This window comes from Malus sylvestris, chromosome 1, assembly GCF_916048215.2.
Source record: "Malus sylvestris chromosome 1, drMalSylv7.2, whole genome shotgun sequence".
Taxonomy (NCBI): Eukaryota; Viridiplantae; Streptophyta; class Magnoliopsida; order Rosales; family Rosaceae; genus Malus; species Malus sylvestris.
Genome location: NC_062260.1, coordinates 10,527,864 through 10,548,639, shown reverse-complemented (window position 1 = coordinate 10,548,639; position 20,776 = coordinate 10,527,864). Strand labels below are relative to the sequence as shown.

The 20,776-nt window shown below is 36.7% G+C and overlaps 1 protein-coding gene across 1 annotated transcript; it reads left to right on the top strand.

The window, feature by feature from the left end:
• The first annotated feature begins 9,857 nt into the window (after window positions 1-9,857).
• On the top strand, window positions 9,858-12,283 carry LOC126614879 (cyclin-D4-1-like). Its single transcript, XM_050282588.1, has 6 exons — window positions 9,858-10,385; window positions 10,730-10,816; window positions 10,938-11,036; window positions 11,127-11,328; window positions 11,422-11,549; window positions 11,686-12,283. The coding sequence occupies exons 1-6, from the start codon at window positions 10,062-10,064 to the stop codon at window positions 11,821-11,823; spliced, it is 978 nt and encodes a 325-aa protein (XP_050138545.1). The 5' UTR covers window positions 9,858-10,061; the 3' UTR covers window positions 11,824-12,283.
• Window positions 12,284-20,776: the final 8,493 nt, after the last annotated feature.

Genomic DNA, 20,776 nt, shown 5'->3' with positions numbered 1-20,776 from the left:
AAACATGATGAATCTTTGTAGGAATTGTTAGACTGTAATTTAGGATCGCATATTCAATCATTCAAATTCACGGCAACATGTCTTTTTTTTTTTAATTTTTAATTTTTTTATGTTTGACTCATCCTTTGATAGCTTGAAGGTGACGTCTGTTGCTAGTTCTGGTAGGATGCTACAATACCATCTTCTACATATCTCTATCGAGGCTTTGGTCTCCTCTTTGATTCACCGGTTTCTGGCGGCGGTTGCAAGAATATTGAAGAAGTTGCTAGGATTTCTTTGTCGTCTACTTTTCCTGTTATGAGTTCCAATTTCTGTTTTGGGCCCAAACTTCTACTTATATGGAAGGTCTTTCTTTTGTTTTGTGCTTATTTTTGTTTTTGGGCCTTTGTAATCTTGCTTTGTTGGTAAAGTAGTTACCCTTGACCCAAAAAAAAAAAAAAAAAATGAGATAAGAGATTTGAGGTAAGTCACACAATAGGTCTATCATAATAATTTGATGTCAAATTTGTAATTTATGAGATTCAAATCTAATACCTTGCAGAAGAATATCATTAGACCGTAGTACTAAGTGGTGCGGTAACATATACTCAAAAAACAAAAAAAAAAAAAAAAACAAAAACGTCTGCATAAATATGTGAGAGAGTCTTCTTTACTTTTTCATTCAACAAGTATTGTGGATGAAATTTCTAAACTCAAGAATTCCTTTAAGTGGAGACTAAGTCAACTTTGGAATTTTGAAAGGATTTTAATAGATTTTGTTAAATGATGAATTTCATAGGATTACGAGACTTCAACAAATTTCTGCAGATTTGAGAAGATTCATATAACAGATTTCTGCAGATTTTGATAGAATTAACAACATTGAATCTTGACTATTAAATAAATCAAATGGTAATAAATGTATCTAGGTCATAAATCCACTAAAATGAAGCTGAAATAAAAAGTCAAGAATTATCACATAAACCCAACTAATCAAAAGTCTCCAGTTGCACCCCTTTCCAATCCTATTTCCTCCCCACTTTATTCTTCTCTCTTTTCTGTTCCAGCTAAAGAAATTTTTAGTTGTGATGGGAACACAAGTAGTATACCACATGTTTTAATAGGAGTGGTGGGAAATTTTACTTTTTAAGTTATTAACTTTTCAACACATATATCCTACCATTTGTATAGTGACACGTGGTGTACCACCCCATGTACCGGTCACACTGAAAGATCTCTCCCAGCTAACCTCTCCTCCAATCCTTTTTTTTTTTTTTTGTCAATATTCCTCTAATCTTATTTTCCACGACTCTCTCTTACTTGTAACATCCCACATCGGTCAGGGGAGTGGATCATGTAAGCCTTATATGTATATTCTCATCTCTACCTAGCATAAGGCCTTTTGGAAGCTTACTGGCTTCAGGTTTCATTAGAACTCCAAAGTTAAGCGAGTTTGCGCGAGAGCAATTCCATGATGGGTGACCCACTGGGAAGTTCTCGTGTGAGTTCCTAGAAACAAAACCATGAAGGCGTGGTCAGGGTCCAAAGCGGACAATATCGTGCTACGGTGGAGTTGAGCCAGGGATGTGGTGGGGCCTGGGCCGGGGTGCGACATACTCATCTTCCTTCACAATCCAATTTCAATTCCCCTTCTCTGCCATGAAGAAAAAATTGCAAAAAATTGCAAAAAGAATTGTAGAAAAATTGCAAAGATGAAATAGAAAAATTGCAGAGATAAAGAAAAAATTGTAGAGATGAAGGAAGAAGATAAAGTGTGAGAGGAAGAGGGAGAGGTTCTTGGATTTGAAATCCTAAGGTGTGAGGTAGGATTCTATTTGGTCTTAGTTATATATACGTCTTGCTCTCAAATCCCACAAAATCCACAACTTAATGAAATCCTACAAAATCTTTAATTTTTCAATACCCTAGATTTGGATGGACTTTAAAAATTACTATTAAAATCTAAATTGAATTGACTACACCCAGATTTGCCTGGATTCTAAAAATCCTTTAAAATCCTTTGGTTGACTCAAGGAAGAAAATATCGGTAATATCGGAAATATCGGTAGTCCGAAAACACGGAAATATCGATAGAAATATCGGGATAATATCGATATCGATAAAAATTACATGGAAACCACGGAAATTGTAAGAAAAACTTGGAAATTTTTATTGAAACTTTGCAGGATGTTTATTTAGTCAATTATCTATTAGTTTATCACAAAAAATTGGAAGGAAATGCATTGCATGATAGATATAACTGATTTAAGTTGATTATATAACGAGCTGGCAAACATTGTGAGTGTAGAAAATATGTAGTAATTAATGAAAGAAGTTTAAACACACCATAATCATTTATATATAATGAATTAGTACAATATTTTACACTTTATACATTGCATGGTAAGATACATGAGTGACTTATTACCCTTTATTTTTTTATTTAAGAATTATATGTTTGTGGGGATTTTATTTAAAATTTATATTGAAGATGCTCTTAAATTATGTAAAATTGTGATAGAAAACAATATTTTATTTTCAAAATGCAAAATGGGCATTAAGAAAATTGCAAAGAAAGAGTCCCACTTAATTCCCAAAAATGCAAAAAATCCCAACCCATCATCTTTCTTCAGAACCTATCAAAATCCCTATTGCCCTTAGACTCTTTCCCTTTTATTCCCACTTTGCCTTTTAGTCGCCTCTCTCTCTCTTTCTCCATCCATATTCTCTCAAATTCCTCACTCTCCACCTGTCCGACCCCCTCCGCCCTCCTCCGTTATCCTTCCCTTCCGCTAGATCTCGGCACCCCCACTTGAGAAACCACCCCCACCTACCCACCCAACTGATCATCATCTATGACGCTGGGCTCAGGAGGATCGAGTGCTCACTCTCCGCCTGTCCGACCCCCTTCGCCCTCCTCCGTTATCTCTCCCTTCCCCTAGATCTCGGCACCCCCACCTGAGAAACCACCCCCACCCACCCACCCAACTGATCATCATCTATGAAGTTGGGCTCAGGAGGATCAAGTGTAGTGGGCGAGTCTATCAAAACCCATGTCGTCGTTCCTCATCCCTTTCTCACCTCCCGGTGACCACCATCATGCAAGGGAATCCATCAAACAGTTTGATTCAAACCCGAGCGGGTTTTGGGATCCGGAGAAAATGGATTTTTCATTTTTGACAACGGAGGAGCAGATCTTGGGTTTGAGCTTGGATTGCAGAGAGAGATATGGGCAGCTGCGACGACACAGCCTCGGCTGCCTTTCCGACGATGGAGCCACGACGATTGTTTCGATAATATCGAATATATCGCGATATTATCGATATTATCAATAATATCGCGATATTTTGACGATAATCAGGGGGATACGTGGGAAAATATCGGTGTCTCTGAAAAACGATAATATCGGCGATATTTCGCCGATATTATCGATATTTTAATCCTTGGGTTGACTACACTAGGATTTTAAAATCTTTTAAATTCTTCTCAAATCTGAATTTGACTACACCTCTCTAAGTACTGGTTTGGTACTGAGGTGCTTTTGAAAAAAATGGGTATAAAAAAAAGTTGGGAGCTTTTTTGTGTTTGGTAAACTTTTAACTTTAGTTTTTTTCCACAGTTTTGGGTGAAAAAAGTCAAAAAACAGAAGCAGCAAAAGCTAGCTTTGAAAAACAGGTTTTTTTTGCTTCCACAGCTTCTGCTCAAACCTAATTTGCAAGAGGCGCTGAGTCCTTTAATGAAACTTTCAAATACCCAAAATGGCCTTAAACAATTAAATAAAGTACACATAATACCAACAGGAAGACGTCGTCTACTTCAATTGGGAGATCATCCTCGTCGACTCCGCCACAACGCCGTTCACTCCCAGCTTCAACAATCACCGTTATTGACCTTGGATTCCATACCTTACGGCATCGTTTCTGTCTCTGTCCTTTCACCCATCTCTCGTTCGTCCTCTCTCACTCCCACGCCAACAAAATCGCGTCGAGAAACACCACCATCTTTTCCGGCGATAACCAAACTTGAATTTAGATTCGGTTTTGGCATCGCGGACTTGCCTAGATTTCCCAGATTGCACCGCTTACAGGAGACTGATCTTCGTATTTTTGCAAATTAGGAAAGCCCAGATTGCCTAGATGGAGAAAATGAGGAAGAAAAATGCAGTGAGACATGTGAGAGAGATTCAGGAACAACCTATTAAAAGATGGCATAGTCACGGCGTTGGCGCCTTCGGAATCTATGGAGATAAAAAAAAAGAAAAAAGAAGAAGACGGAGCAGAAAAAAAAAAAGTGAGAAAATTGGGATAGTAGGGGAAACTTCTAGAGATTTTTTTGGTTTTTGAAAAAGTCTAGTCGATGCAGATGGAGAAAATAAAGAGGGAAGACTCTAGAGAGAGTATTAATAAATAAAATTATTATTCTTTATTTTTTTTCAAATATAAATAAAATTATTCTTATTTTACATTTAATATCATACTCATTTTTGTCATTTGACATAGTCATAGTAGCTTTATATAAAAATTTACCAAACACTCTTACACTTAAAAGCACTTTTACAAAAAAAGTTTACCAAACATATAAATGCTTTATTTTACAGCTATTTATTCTCACATCACAGTAAAAACAGTTTTTTTTTTTTTTTTTAAACACAACAATACCAAACTAACCCTAACTATCACTACACCAAATGGCCACGGTACTAGCCTGTTCTATCTTAGTGGAGGTATTCGTCACCTTTTCTTGGCTTTGTGACACCATCAAACTGCAACTTTAAGTCCTAAAAAACTGTTTCCCCTTACTTTAAAAGACGTCGTTATATACCAGTTTCCTTGTGGTTGAGATCCAACTATCTTAACAATTTTGTATTATTGAACATAACAAGAAAAAAAGACGGCAATTCTGCATGCCTGATATTTTTAATTTTTCGTAATCTATTTATAATCAAACACGTGAACACTCGACTTGGATGACTAACGCATCGATCTCAAACTCGATAAATTTTTTCATATACAAAAACACGGTCACATAGTGTAATCATTCTATTAAAATTTAATAAAATATATCAATCTTATCGCACACCGACGTAATATCAGGTGTTTCATGTATACATGAAAATTTCTCTACAAACTCGATAAGCTCGATGGACTCTAAATAAATTGCAAGTGGAAGGGAAAGGGGACAAATCACAAACGAAAACAAAAGCAGGTCCGTTACAGATCAGATTTTTATTGCATATTCATTTGCTCTCTCTCTCTCTCTCTCTCTCTCTCTCTCTCTCTCTCTCTCTCTCTCTCTCTCTCTCTCTCTCACACACACACACACACAGAGCTTGACTGTTGCTCTGGATGCTTTTGATGCTACTTGGGCTCGGCGTTTGATGAGAGAGAGAGAGAGAGACGACTCTGCTCTCGAATCTCAAACACTTGACAAAAACCCTAAACATAAAAAAGGTGGTGGGGATGTTTGGACCACCACCATCTACATTTTCATGCATCTCCAGTCGACTTCAAAGCTTGGCTATTTGGTAGTGTGGGTGTTGTGGAATGCACGAGGCATGAAAGGTACAAAAAATAATATATTTACATGCGAAGGTTACAACGTTATATAGTGTTATTAATTCACGTATTACAATATGAACAAATGACGAATTTATATTTAAATAATATATTATCATCAAAATTATATGTGTTATAATATGAGTGGACTAGTAACATTATCTTACGGTATTAAAGCGACTCCAAAAAATATCTCACAATATAGCTCTTACAAAGAGTGATTGTAAGGCTGCAATAAATTAAAATTTGTGATTTGGAACATGCATGTAGTAGTAAAAGTGGTTCGAATTTGGTGTTGGAGAATTTTTGGGAGCTAACCCCAATACAAATGAGGTGGTGGAAAGGCAAACAGTCTCAAATAAGGAGGAGAGCATCTCTAAGAGAAGAGAAAAGGGTTAGAAATTTGTGTTGCCAAAGTCCAGAAAAGAGAAAAAAGATTCAAAGATCATGTTTCTTTTATGGTTAGATCTTATTTTTCGAGTCTGCTTTTTACGAATGCAGGATTTGAGTATCCTAAGTGAAGGGGATTAGCTTTAATTTTGTTTCCATTCAATTTCGAGAACATACCAGTTAAAAGATTTGAATTTTTTCTGCTTTATCAGTTAGTGGTGGAGCTCAACTAAGTTGGAAAATTTGAATCAACTCCAACAAAATATGAGGGTGGACAATTGAATGATTGGTCTTTGAAGTATCCAACAAACTTCAGTCAGGTTTAGAGTCATAGTCCAACAACCAAGTGTGTTATATATATTGTATGATTCTACCAATATAAGCATGGGCAAAGCCCGATTTCTTTAATTGAGAGGGCAGCTCCCGTGATCGAAGCTATTCGAATTTGTTTCTCATACAAAATTCATAACTAATGCATTAAATAATATTTAAAAGAGATTATTCAAGGTATACATTTTTAATTTTAGAATCAAAGTGATAGAATAATTATTTACGAGGTTGACATGATTGTTAGAATTGGAGATAAGGGAAGCATAAAGAAGTAAAGGAGCATTTAGGAATTTGAGAGATGTTGTGAACAAAATTATTAACTAGGGATGTGATTGTGTGAATTTAAAGTAGACTTCTAATAGAATTTGGAGATGAAATCGTCATAGGTTTTGTATTACTTGTAAGACAAGATAATTCCATCATGATTAGTATACTAGTCCACCAAACGAACCATGAGCAAAAAGTGTTGCGCCGCTTTAATGAGGATAAAGTGAAGCCTTCGAATACTCTCATGGTAGTTCAAACTTTAGATGCATAGACGACGATAAGAAGGTCTTGGAATCTAAAGTTTCATACCTTAGTGAAATTGGCACTTTATTGTACTTGACTCAATGCATTAGATCAAAAATCTCCTTTGCTATGAATCTTTTGGTAAGATACATAAACCCAGGGTGGCTAACTCCTTCATAGCCCAAGATGTTGGTTAAACTGCTATAGTTGACTGACTAATAACTTTAGTTTTAATTAATTTTTTGAAGATGTGATATTTACAGAATGATTTATAATATAACCGACTCTATCAATTCACCACAAAATTCTGTGAATCAGCCAAAAGAAGAATTTTTAAAAATTTATACTCATGCTTGAGTAGCTAAGTAGTAATCTTTCTCAAATTCTCATTATGTTTTAGGAGGCGGCACCACCAGGTCTCATTAAATGAACAAGTTTATTAATTTGTCTTCATACCAGTTGGATAAATATTAGCATCCACACACACATTTTTTACTTTTCACACATCTAAAAGGAATTGATTGAAAAAGATCAATGATCAAAATTAACAAGGATGTGTAAGAGATAAAAATGGATGTGTGAATAATATTTTTATTTCGACATTAAGGCATGCATGTGCATGCAATTAGAGCGAGAAAGGTCAAAGTAGCATGATGGTACCAATTTCAGAGCCAAAAACGGCTCGTTTGGTTCTGCTGCGAATGCAGAGAGCACGCGACTTCTCCAATGATGGAAAATGACAAAGCCATTGTCCATTGGTCATTCTTTCATGGATTTTTCAATGTGTTTGGAATACGAGGTGGTACGTCATGTGTCATTATACTAATGAAATATGTGTGCTAAAAAATTAATAATTTAAAAATACAATTTCCCACGATTTGTATAAAAACACGTGATGTATCATCTATGTTCTCGTTACAATAAAAAAATTTTCTAACCAAACCCTTCCTACTTCTCCCTTCACCTTTCCATTTAATCTCTTACTATTTGCTCATTTTTCAAAAATAACATTAAATTATAAATAAAACGAGAGAAAGGAAATGATGGATGGTCTTTCATCCGAATATTCCTCCACCAAATTCATATTCCTTTTTACAATCATATGCCGATTCAACAAGCTTTAGATGGTTTAAACTATTTTGATCCCAATTCCAACTTGGAACGGAAAGAAACGTTCATTACACTAAAACCTAATTAATTGGATAATTTTAAATATCTTAATGGGTCGTATATCACTAGAATAAAAGTTAGTTAACTAGATAATTTGAACAATGTTGATTGGTCACAAATGCTTCGCTTATCTATCTTTCACATTTTCATGACAACTTGTTAGACAACAAATATAACTACTACTCACATTTCTCTAACAATTCCTACGTGTATTTGACACGTTATGCTGAACTCTAAAATTCTACAAAAATCACATGAAATATACCATACAGTTACTTTAAAAAAATAATCTATAAAATCACGTGCAATATATATATACCATACAATTACTTTCATTTACTTCTACCATGGGCGGACCAAGGGCTGGACGTGCTATAGCCCGACCGAGTTTTTTTTTTTTCTTTTTTAAAAGGAAGATAACTGATGGCAAGTCACGATTATCCACTCATTCTGAAAGTTGGTAAGACTCATAGAAACATTTTAACCTCCTTCTGACCACAAGTTTGACTTCTACACCGCAGACCCAATCGAATTTTCTAATAACGACCTATATATCATCCTCTCCTTAGCCATATTCATGAATCATATATAACTGTGCACAAAAGAATATGCAAAACTGATGTCTAGAGTAGCTCGTTCCTTCTTGCCGATGTGATATGGATGTTGAGTCTCCTACGTATTTGTTCATTTGTTAATTTTTTTTTTTTTTTTTAAGAGACAAATTTCCGAGCTGTTTTGGAAAGATGAAAACTTTCTCCTTTTGTTTTCTTTACTTAAATTCTACCAATATTTTTTATTTGATAAATTGTTTTCCTTAATTTGGTAATGTTAATTCAATCCAATTAAAATTTGAATCCCAAGTCGCCACTAGTTTTTACTAAAATTTGGCCTTGAGTGTCGGATGTATTATCATCCTCTTAATTTTGCAATTCTTTAGAAGTCCTCTTGAGTTGTTGACTCTTATAAGCCTTGAGTTCGTGATGACAGATATATATACATTATCACAAGCCTAATCATTATCCTTCGTCAACCTCTCTTGAAAGTTATTTACCCACCAACAAATGATCAACTGTATTTAACACATTTTATGTTTTTTTTAACCATGAAATTTTAATTTTCTCACATTGTTGTATTATGAGCTTTTGAAGTCATAGCAATTTATATGCATTTTGTCCGTGTGATTGTTTGATCACTTTTGTTCTGCTCGAAAGTTTGATCATTAAAACCTATTTTTTCTCACAAAACGATACCCAATCATATATTTTGGTCCCATTGTTAGAAGTGTGGCTTACATGAAGCCTAGAATCGGATCATACGATTTGTTACGTCATCATTTAATAATGATGTAATTATGATTCCACAAAATAGATAGAGATCATATATTTCACATTGCACATTGTGGTGTATCATACAATCAAATAGATGAAAGACATAAGGTTATACGACTATAAAACTTTGTGACAGATCATATGTAGGATGTAAAACATAATTAGCCATGCAAAAACGTCAATTAAAGTTTTTTTTTTTTAATACAACACTAAGGATGGAGAATTTGGGCTGCCATAATAATGTGATATTGAACTCGCCATCAAAGAGAATGAAACTTGACATAATAGTAGAGATGAATATGAGTATACCGTATTAAGTGGCAGCCTCAATAAAAGTCTAGTATGAATTTTGTTTTTACCATGTCTTACATTTTTTTTTTAACAAATGATATAATCTACACTGAAGGGATAGGAGAGTGAGTTAAGCTTCATAATGAGCTAACAAAAAAATGGTTCAAATTTGGTGAACCTAAAGCATTTCACTTATAAGTAAAGAGTAATACCACTAATTTACAGATCCACTCCCCTCACTCCCCCATTTCTCGTTTACCCTAAACACACATGCTCATTTCCTACATAAAGCTCCTCTCTTTGCTATATACTCTCCCCAAAACCCTCCCCCCTTTCTCTCTCTAACCTCTCTTTGTTTGTATCTACACCACTATCACATTTTCTTTATAAACAGACTCTCAGTTGTTCTTGGGTTCTGTTGTGCCATAAAAATGCCATCTTTGATAAAACCCAGACTCTAATTTGATAAGATTTTGTTGGGTTTTACAGGGCATCTCGAGGTGCTCCAATGACAGACAGCTTTGACTCTGCCACCTCAAACCTTCTCTGTGCAGAAAACTCGAATACCTGCTTTGATGATCTTGATTCTAATGTCACAGATGACTTGGGTCACTTCCCATCAAATTCCCACAAAACCAATCAAGACCCCAATTTTGATCACAACCGTAGATCCAAATCCATGATAGATTTTTCCTCACATAGTGAAGAGTGGGTGAGTGAAATGGTTAAGAGGGAGAGTGAGCATTTGCCCAGACACGATTATCTGAGGAGACTTCGTTCTGGGGACTTAGAATTGAGCGCTAGAAGGGAGGCCTTTGATTGGATTTGGAAGGTTGGTGGAGTTTTTACCCTCTTAAGTTCCATTGGGTGATTGCTTTTACTGGTTCTTGCGATTGCTATTCAGGTTTGCGCAACTGGGTTTTGTTCTTCGAGAACTTGTTAAAACATGTTTCTCTGCAATGTGACTTGTTTGATTGTTTTCGAGATGCCCCAAGTCTATCTAAGCTGTTGTGGGATCAATGATCATGGCGTTTGTTCCCAATCTGGTTGTCTGTGGCATCTCATTTGTGTTGTAAATTTGGATGTTGTGTCTCTCATTTTTTATTGCTAATATATAGACTGTCGGTTTTTGTGATTACTGAATTAAGCTGAATTGTTGTGTGTTGCGATCAACAGGCTCATTCCCATTACAATTTTGGACCATTGTGTGTTTGGCTATCTATGAACTACTTGGACCGCTTCCTTTCGCTTTATGAATTGCCTGTAAGTTGTGGAATTAGAGCCCAAAGTTTGTTTCTTTTTCTCGTTTCCTTTACGTACAATGTCCTCTCATTTACGCTGCTTCTGTTCTTGATTTTGTACTTCACTTTTCGTGTGAATACAGAGAGGTAAAGCTTGGGCGGTGCAATTGCTAGCTGTGGCTTGTTTATCAATAGCAGCCAAAGTAGAGGAGACTAGCGTACCCCAGTCTGTGGATATACAGGTGTACAAGTCATGTGCATTGATAACTATGGCTGGACTTACGTATTGATAATTCGGAAGCTGGTATTGATTGTGCGTGGATTGTGCACAGGTTGGAGATCCCAAGTTTGTGTTTGAAGCAAAAACTATACTAAGAATGGAGCTTCTTGTGATGAGCACCCTAAAATGGAGAATGCATGCTTGTAGTGCTTACTCTTTCATTGACTGCTTCCTCAGCAAGATAAGTGATGATCAATATCCGTTGCTATCGTCCATATGTAGATCAGAACAACTCATTTTGAGCACAATCAGAGGTCCTTTTTCTGACTGTGAATGAGTTATATTTTGTTGCTTCATGTTCTTGAGGATTGATGGTTCAATGAACTGCTGGATGGGAATGAATGCAGGTATTGACTTCTTGGAATTCAGGCCTTCTGAAATCGCTGCAGCAGTCGCAATTTGTATTTCAGGAGAAATACAAGCGCAAGCAGTAGACATCGATAAGGCCATTTCTTGTTTTGAACATGTAGACAAGGTAAAAAGGTTGTTCAATAGGTGCAAACCCTTGATAAGACAAATTTGCCTTAGGTCTTAAGAAAGTTTCTTCGATTTTATTTTATCTTTTTGCCAATGGAATGGTTTCTCAAGCTTTTCTGTTGTGGGATTTTCAGGAAAGAGTGTTGAAGTGTGTTGAACTGATCAAAGATTTGTCATTGATCAGTGGTTCCGCCAATCGGGGAAGCGCCTCAGGTCCATCGGTGCCCCAAAGTCCGGATGGGGTGTTGGATGCTGCATGCTTGAGCTATTAAAGTGATGAATTTATAGTTGGGTCAAGTGAAAATTCTTCACATAGTAGTCCAGACATTAAGAGGAGGAAACCAGACAATCAGTCATGAGTTATGAATTTTTCTCCTTCACACCCAAGCCAATCAGTTTGGTTGAGTGGGAGTTTTGGTGTGGTTTATGGAGGTTCCCTGTAGTAACAGAGAGAGAGAGAGAGAGAGAGACAGAGAGAGATGAATAAAGTACTGTGGGAAAAATCCAGGGGTCTCATGCTTGTAGCATGAAAGTAGAGTCACCAGCTGTTTATTATCTCAACAGCCATAGATTTGAAAAGTGGTGATGATCCAGGGGTGCATAATTACAACGTTTTTGAAAGACATGTTGGTGTTTAAGGAAATACAGTTTTTTGTTGTAGCTTCCAGTTCAATGAGAAATGGAACTGAAACTATATATAGCTGGAAAAAAAATATTCCAAGTTTTGGTTTTTGACCTTTCCCCTTCAGATACAATTGTTGGTTGATGAATTTCTTGCACTCGTAAGTTCCGAATTCGATTTTACAATTCCTCATTGTATAAACAATTTCGGATTAATTTAAAATTTGTCAAAATTGTGTCCATTCGTGGACATTCAAATGGTGACAAGTGTTGAGGACTGATGAGCAGTGTGTTGCTATTGGGATTGGCAATGGGTTTTGATAGGTCCCATTGCCTCCACCATCGGTATTTGTTTTGAGTGGTGACCGGTCAAAATCTGAACATCATACAGTACTTGTAGTATGATGAAAGATAGGTGCAAACATATAGGGATATCCTTGGAAATGAACCATGCAAAACAATTTAAATTATAAATTATTGCAGGTTTGTTGTAGTTTTATTAAATTAGGAATGTAATTTTATAAATTCTATTATATATAGGGATATCCTCATGAAATTTTACCATATCTTAGATTTTAGATATTATCCTATTAGAGCTGTAATCCTATTGGGGTAAAGAATTTACCTTCCCTACTACTATCAATGGGATGAAATAATACACACCTCACAATTACACATCTCTCTCTTTCTTTCTGCTGTTGCCGCACCCCCTCCCTCTCTGTACTTTATATGATTCAGTAAATTAGGCATACCACACGTTATCAACATGCTCTTGACACTGCGCTGAAGAGAATTTGATATTCAATTAGGAGAATATTACGTTTTAATCATTCTTTTTATGATTAATTTATTATTTTATTGAATTGATCTACATGCTATTGATTCAATTTAATTTTTCTTTGTTTAACATGATACAACGCATTGGAGATACAATTTCGACTTTCAGAGAATGATCTTCTACAAATTCAAAGGCTCAGTTGTTTTTTGCCAATTAGGTTCTTTTAAAATAAATTAAGATATTTGAAACGATTATAAAGCATGAAAATATTCCCCATGATGCATGAACCCCCTACATTTATATTTTCCTTCCAATTATATATATTGCATATATATATATATATATATATTTGTTCATGCAATATACAATTATGCTATGTGGAATTTGTGAATCAAAACATCGAAATTAATTTAGGAGTAATTAGGGCTTTTAACCCTAGAAATTCGAAAAAGAAAGGACAAAATATGGGATCTTTTTCGCAGCTGAGCTGCAGCTCCACACCACGCTGTTGAACCGGCTGGCCTATAGCCACGCCACCACAGAATGACATCGTTTCGACGTCATGGACCGACAACCAGGCCTCGGCCTGGGTTGAAATTCGCACAGGCCTGAAGCCCTGAGTCCACCAGTAGGCCTACAAGCCTTGATGGGCTCTGTCTTTGCTCTAGCTTGCCTGCAGCAAGCTTTGCTTGCTTGGCTTGCTTTTCTGCCTCAGTCTGCGATCACCAAAGCCAGCCCTTATGGCTAGGCTTACTTTGCCACGGCCCAAAACAAGGCCAACCTTTAGCTGGCCTTCGTGCGTACCTATCCAGGCCAGCTTCCATGCTGGACCTGTGTCCCTCTTCGCGCCAATTTGGCCCAAAACCAACAGCTTGGCTGCTGGGTTTCTTCCCAGAACCTGGCCCGTGGCTTGCAGCCATAACTTGGGGCTGCTTTGTAGGCTACATCGTGGCCCAATAAGCCTTTAGGGCCTTGCCTTGCACACGGCAGCCAGCCCATAAAGATGGGCTGTGATTTTTTTTTCAAACCCAATGCCCTATTTTTTGGCATTCCTGCTTCATAACCATGCTCTTATAATTGTTGGGACGCTATTGGTCAATGCTTATCAAGCTATAATTTTATTATTGCTTGGCCCAAACAAAATTCAAGCTAATATTAACACGAATGTTATTATTTTGCTTCTACAATCAAACTTGGATGCTTATGATCTATTGAATTAATTAATGTAACCAATAGTCCATTAATCTGACAATTAATCTAAAATTATTGGCCTGAAGTCCACTTTTTGGCAATTAACGATTCAATAAATTATTTATTTTCTTTGAACCATTGACTCACTTTTGTAGTCCCGAAGGACTCACACTTAAGTTCCTGAAAGCAACCCAAATCCACTACACTTAGTTGTATATTTTATTATGTGTAACCAATGAAACCAACAATGGCATGGAAGAGTTGAATAAGCCTCCGCCATTATCTTCATTCGAAGACTTATGCCCGAAACATTACAAATGGATATACCTCCCGAACGAGGATTCCATGGCTCTTTGGCTTGTTTCAACGAACCGTCTAATCATGAAAGATATTGCTTGAAGCACACCATGATTACGTCTGTGAATGAATACGATTATGAAGTTTGTAAATCCGATTAAATTTTGACTGGAGAATACTTTTATTATCCATCCTTGTTTCTAACTTGCTCTTGAAATAATAATATAGAGAGCGGAAGTTTACCAAATTCTTGGATCTAATTACTACCATAAATGTGAGAGAATGGTATAGACCTAGCTTCAGCTGGAGTATACCAAACAATATTGACCCAATTTCAGTTGAAGTCTAATGAATGGTGGTGCCTTGCTTCGGCAAGGGATGCACGAATATGCATGCTTTGCTTCGACAAAGGTGCATCAGACGGTATTTCTCTGCTTCAGCAGAGACCTACCGAATAGACCTCTCCAGGTTCAGCTAAAGCTTACCGAACCCAAGTCTTGGTCTGTCTCTCTCATAATTAATTTCAAGTTTGTTTTTACATGTGGTAGAATCAAGGATTGCCATGGTGTGGTATCATGCCCGAAGAGTGATCTTTGACACCTAAGACCTAAAACTTCAAGAATTAGGGATATTGTTCCTGAACCTCAACCCTGCAGAATTTACTTCCGTCTTGATGGAATAGATCATTAGTTATGCACATGTTCGTGCCCCTACCAATGTCGTTGAAGAGTACCATTCTAGTAGTCAATATGTGAGACTAATTTTGCTCCACCAAACACTATTAGAAGAGCAAAATTTTGACATGGATGACCTTGTTGGCCCAATCCCCTTAGTAAACCATTTACTTTGTGAACATTCTTCTATGTTCTTGGATTCATGTTTGGTGTTTGTTTTAGTTATGGATAATCTTATCGATATTATCCTCGAATATTAATTAATTGAATCATGTTTCTTAAAACATGTGACTGAATTCAATTAAACACGTGATTAGGTATGAATGTGGGAAAGTTAGTCGTTTGGATGAATGCGATACTATGCACACTCTTTATATCTAAATCACATCTCTAGCAACAATTTCAAAGACCTTATATTCTCCCCATTCCTGAAGAACATCGTTGAGTCTTAAGGATACTCGAGATGACAATAATCATGAATGAAACCATCGATGGAAAATAGAGTAGAATATCTTTGCACCACTTCCAAAAATGAGCTTGAAGCGTTGTTTTGGGGTCAATGGGCTATCTCCCAACTGGGAACACCCCACATGTGGTCGGCTTGGAGCCTGGTGATTGAGCAGTTTACTTGCCTTGGCACGAAATTTTGGGACACTTAGGTCGAACAATGATTCTATGACGCATCTTCTTACTTGAAGTAAGGATCATGTGCTTACAAGCACACTTTGCCAAGCCTGCTTATTTGGGAAATTTGATTTCTATATCATCCCTCTTAAAGATACGAAACGACCCCGTTTTCACAGTGGATTTAAGGGAATATTTGTGGACTAATCCAACCAAAATGCGGACCATATAAATACTTATGGTTTTGGTTGATGAATTGACAAACTGATCACATGTTTGTCCACACACATTGTTGCTAAACCTCCCGACCAATTATAAGAGTTCACCACCCTAATTGTCCCATAAATTCTGGAAGACTTGATAATGCTGGAGAGTTTATATCGAAGGTTTTCGATAAGTATTGCATTTCTTTTGGGTTTATAATTGGACATCGAATTCCCATGTTCACCCTAAAACAGCCTCGCAGAGCGATCGTAAAGCACAATTTAATTTATCGTCCGTTCCTTGGGAAATACACCAAGCTTTCGGTTTCTGCCTACGCTATGTAATCTTATTCGTAGCTATGTTGGTCCGCCTTGAAACCCATTGCCACCCAACCATTCTGACGTTACAGTTGGTTACTGGGTACGAATTTGATGTTTTGTACTTACGCATTTAGGTGTGCATTCCATTTGCCAAGTTGCGTTGTTGCAACGTACCGACATGGTCCTCAAAGAAGGATGTGAATCTTTGTCAATCATGATTCTCTTTCGCACTAGCTTTTTAAAGCCTTTGCATGCGATCACTTTACCACTCATTTGCGAATTGTCATTTCAATGAGATAGTCTTCCCGCTATTAGGGGAAGATAAGAACGTCAACGTTCCTGTAGAATGACACGAATTTGCATGGACATTGCCCATTATGTCTCATCTTGATCCCCGTACAACACAAGTGTGATAAACAAGTGCGATGTATTCTAGCTTTCAAAATATTGCTCCAGACACATTCCTTTAATCTAACTAAAGTGATGAGATCATATACCAGCTGTAAACATGTCTGCAAGAATAAACATACCTAACGAATGTCGAGTCAACATCCTCGAAGAGTGTACTGCCCCTATTGGACGGTTTGGCTGCCTCTGTTGGATGGTCTGGTACATCGACGGATAGCCAATCAATCTATCTCGACATGAAGTACAACAGATCACTCGGTTCATAGGATTCACTTCCCTAAAAGAGGAAGATCATGACACAAAATGAATCTATATTCGATTGTTATCTCAAATCATTTCCATCTCATGAGATTAATCTGGATTACTCCCGAGACTTGAAGTTCTTGGTCCAGTATACTAGTTTGGATGAGATAATGGAATTGGAATAAGATTATCATCGATGATGTTTTCACTTCTATGGTAGCTACCGACTTAAATGAAAAACGACGATATCAAACTGTGTTCCGTTGATTAGTGACAACGTAGACTTGATTGGACAACCGAAATCACAATCTAGGTTAAATTCCTTACCAAAGTGTGTTTTAGACCTATTGTTCCTACACCGCCCAAGGTAACCTTTTTGTGTTACAAGTGGGAAAGAAGCGTAATGAGATGAATGAAATAGTGCGATATGATACACGTCTTACAACTTAAGGTTTCTCTTAAACGCCATGTGATTGACTGCAACATTATGAAATGTGGTTAGTATTTCTCCATGGGGATATTAATACGGAGATCTACAAGTAAGTTCCCAAAGAATTACATAGACTGGTTCAAATAGTTCCAAACCACGAAACACCATCTCAACTCGTTTGAGGCGTTCACTTACGGATTGAAGCAATCTGGCGGATATGGTATACCCGTCTAAGTGACTATTTGATCAGTTAGGGATATGAATTATGCCCTTACGTGTTAAACTAAGAAGTCATATTCCAAATTTCTCTAATTATTTGGCCAGTCAACTTGAAGACCATACGTAGAACAGTCATACTCTGCAACCTTTTAAGTTTTTATATCATATGATAATTTCTCTCTGTCTCTCTGTCTCTCTCTCCCCCTCTCTCTCTCCCTCTCTCTCTCTCCCTCTTTCTCTTTCTCTGATGTGTGCATGTGTGGTTTCAGTGCCACTGCAAAATTGCCTTTAGGTTGGTAGAGGTTTAACAGCTCTGATAATAACCAGTTTCAGTTTGACTGATAACACAGAAATTCAAGTCATCTCTCGGATATCATTCTGTGTATATCTCTATTTTGTAAGCATCTCAATGCTTTTATTTTGCACACTCAAATAGCGAATCCATTAATCCACGTAATTATTTTGACACTTGTCCACTAGTTTATATCGTTTTCATCTAGCTAGGGTATATCAAGAGTTTAGATCCTTGTTTGTGCCGATAGTATCAATTTATTATGAATGACTCATCAATCGTTATTATGCTTAACATATATCCCAAACCACTTTATACGCACCATTGAGATTGAATTGGGGAAGCATGTTTTGAGTTGTACCGTATGATTAGGTTGTGAGGGTAGTAACTAAATTAGGTTTGGTCTTCACTGATAAAATGAAAGTTGACAGGACCAGAAACTGGTGTTATTACCAAGAATTTTCTTGTATTTTTTTATTTTTTTGGTCAGAGTGATAGCAAGAATAATATACGAGGGCAGGGCAAGAGAGCATCAAGCATGGGAACTCGAGACCTAACACTTTTGTGAGAGTGCGCGAAGGAGGAAGGAAACTGTAAGAAGTTGGGAGGAGGTGGGTGGAAACAGAAAACCCTAAAAGGAGTTGGTCAGAGACACTCAGAAGAAAGAATCAAAACACCCTCTCAGTCTCTAGTCTCTGGACGGTAATATATTAATGTTAGGAACATGAATTCCAGCCATGCATGCACTTAGTAAGCGCCCTACCTTACGTGAAGTTACAGTTTCATCCATGCTGAGCGGGCCCTTGAGGGTAAAAGGATAAATATATATGCATACACATACACACACTTCTACTGTCATGTGCTGCTACTCTTGTGCACGAAGCATTACCATTTTTCATTGTGCCCTAGTTGTCCTGGGGCAGCAATGACTGGAGCTAATAGCATATTCAAATGAGATGTTAAATTTTAAACATAAAATTTGAATTTGACAGCTTATGTGGTATTTTTACATCTTTCAAAATTTTGCTAAACACCCGGTATGTCAAATTAAATATTATTTTATTACACTATTTTCTTTTATTTTTATTTATTAAACTATTATTTTTTGGGTTTGGAACGAAGAGTTTGGAGGAACTCAGATTCTCTCATGAATCCCCGGAGAACCTTTCCATCCCAGTCCCGCCAAAGCTCGAGAAAACCCTTCCATTGTATCAATTCTGTCACCGGTGAGCTGCGAAAACAACGACATTGAGCTGCAATTCCAATTGCTTTGACTGCCAACGTTATTTGCCTCACTGGGTTTGCAATCGGAGAGCAAAAAAACCAGCTTGAAAAGGCCTTTGGAGAGCTTGACAAATGCGCGAAGATGGGAAATTGGGGTGGCGGAGAGACAGGGGAAGGGGAGGAAGGGAGAGAGCTGCCATTCCATGTTATGACACATCAGATTTGACTTCTCGGTTGGAAAACATAACAGCTGTCTTTTTTTACTATTATTGTTGATTTGGACACTTTGACATCTCATTTAGAAAAGGTCTAAGATTCTTGGAAATATAGGCTGCCATAAACTTAAAGAGAAATTCTATTTGAACCCGTTTATCTTATCTTTACACCCAACTTAAAACTTATTTAATAAAATTCCAAATGTGCCCTGAAATAAATAGAAAGAATTTCAAAACAATTAGAACTTGTATATGCTCCAGCCAACCCCATCGTGAAAACACAAGGGGAGGCTTTCATGCTCCCCGACAAGCCACGACACCTCTTTTTTCCGGCAAACATAACTGAAGCTCCAACATCCAATTAATGCTCTCCTTTTATCTTTTTTTTGTTTCTCTGTGCGAACTTGGGTCCAATCAATCGGGAAAGAGATGCGAGTGTGAATTAGTGTTGACAGAGAAGTGAGGAGTCATGTTCGATGCCCACCGATGGCACCAAAGGGAAATGATGGTTCATATTCTTCTCACGGTTATGATACGAGGGAGGAGGAGAAAAAGAAGGAAAAGAAGGAAAAGAATGGAAGGAGTTGACAGTTGTTGATGACTTGGGGATAAATTTTGGTGGAAGTTTGATTTGGATTCGCTGGAAATAATGGTGAGGTGCAATGGTGTGGTGGGTTTAGGGTTATTGGGTGTAGACAGAAAAACACCCATTTTTATTTTCTTTTTCATATTTATGAAGGGCAAATTTGAGAGTTTGTTGGACAAAATTTTTAAGTTTGGTGTAGAGATAAAACAAATGGGTTCAAATAAAATTTCCCAAACTTAAATCATATGTTTATTAAAAAAAAAAAAAAAACTTAAATCATCTTAGTCATTTAATATTACAGCCTAATTATTCTTCTACTTATAAGTGCTAGATTTTAAATTCGACTCACATATATGAGCAAGTTTAAATGAAATTTATTATGGCTAACCCATGTATTACTTCATTCAAATCTCTCACCTGTTAATGCAAATGATAATACTTGTATCTCTTTATTGGAGAACACTCGTATCCCACTACTTACAAATAACATGATATAAATTTCATAACCGTAACCATTCAGTTTCTTAATCTTCATTTGAAGATTATCTTTACAAAAAAATCATTTTAATAAGAGACCATTTAGGCATTTAAATGCATGGAACAATTAGATTGTGTGAGTACCAAGTAATATATTCATGATGAATCGTCCATTTACCTTATACATTTGGATGACCATATGATCTTCGATTGGAATGATTTTTATGTAGGAAAGATCTTCAAATGGAGATTAACAAATTGAGTGATTATGATTATGAAATTTATACAGTGAAAATACATGATTCGTAAGAGGTAAGATATGTATGTTGCCCCTACAAGGAGAAAAGTATTATCATAATGTAAATATATAGTTTGTATATAAAAAAAAAACTTCAAAAAATGTTATTCTTACCATATTTTTC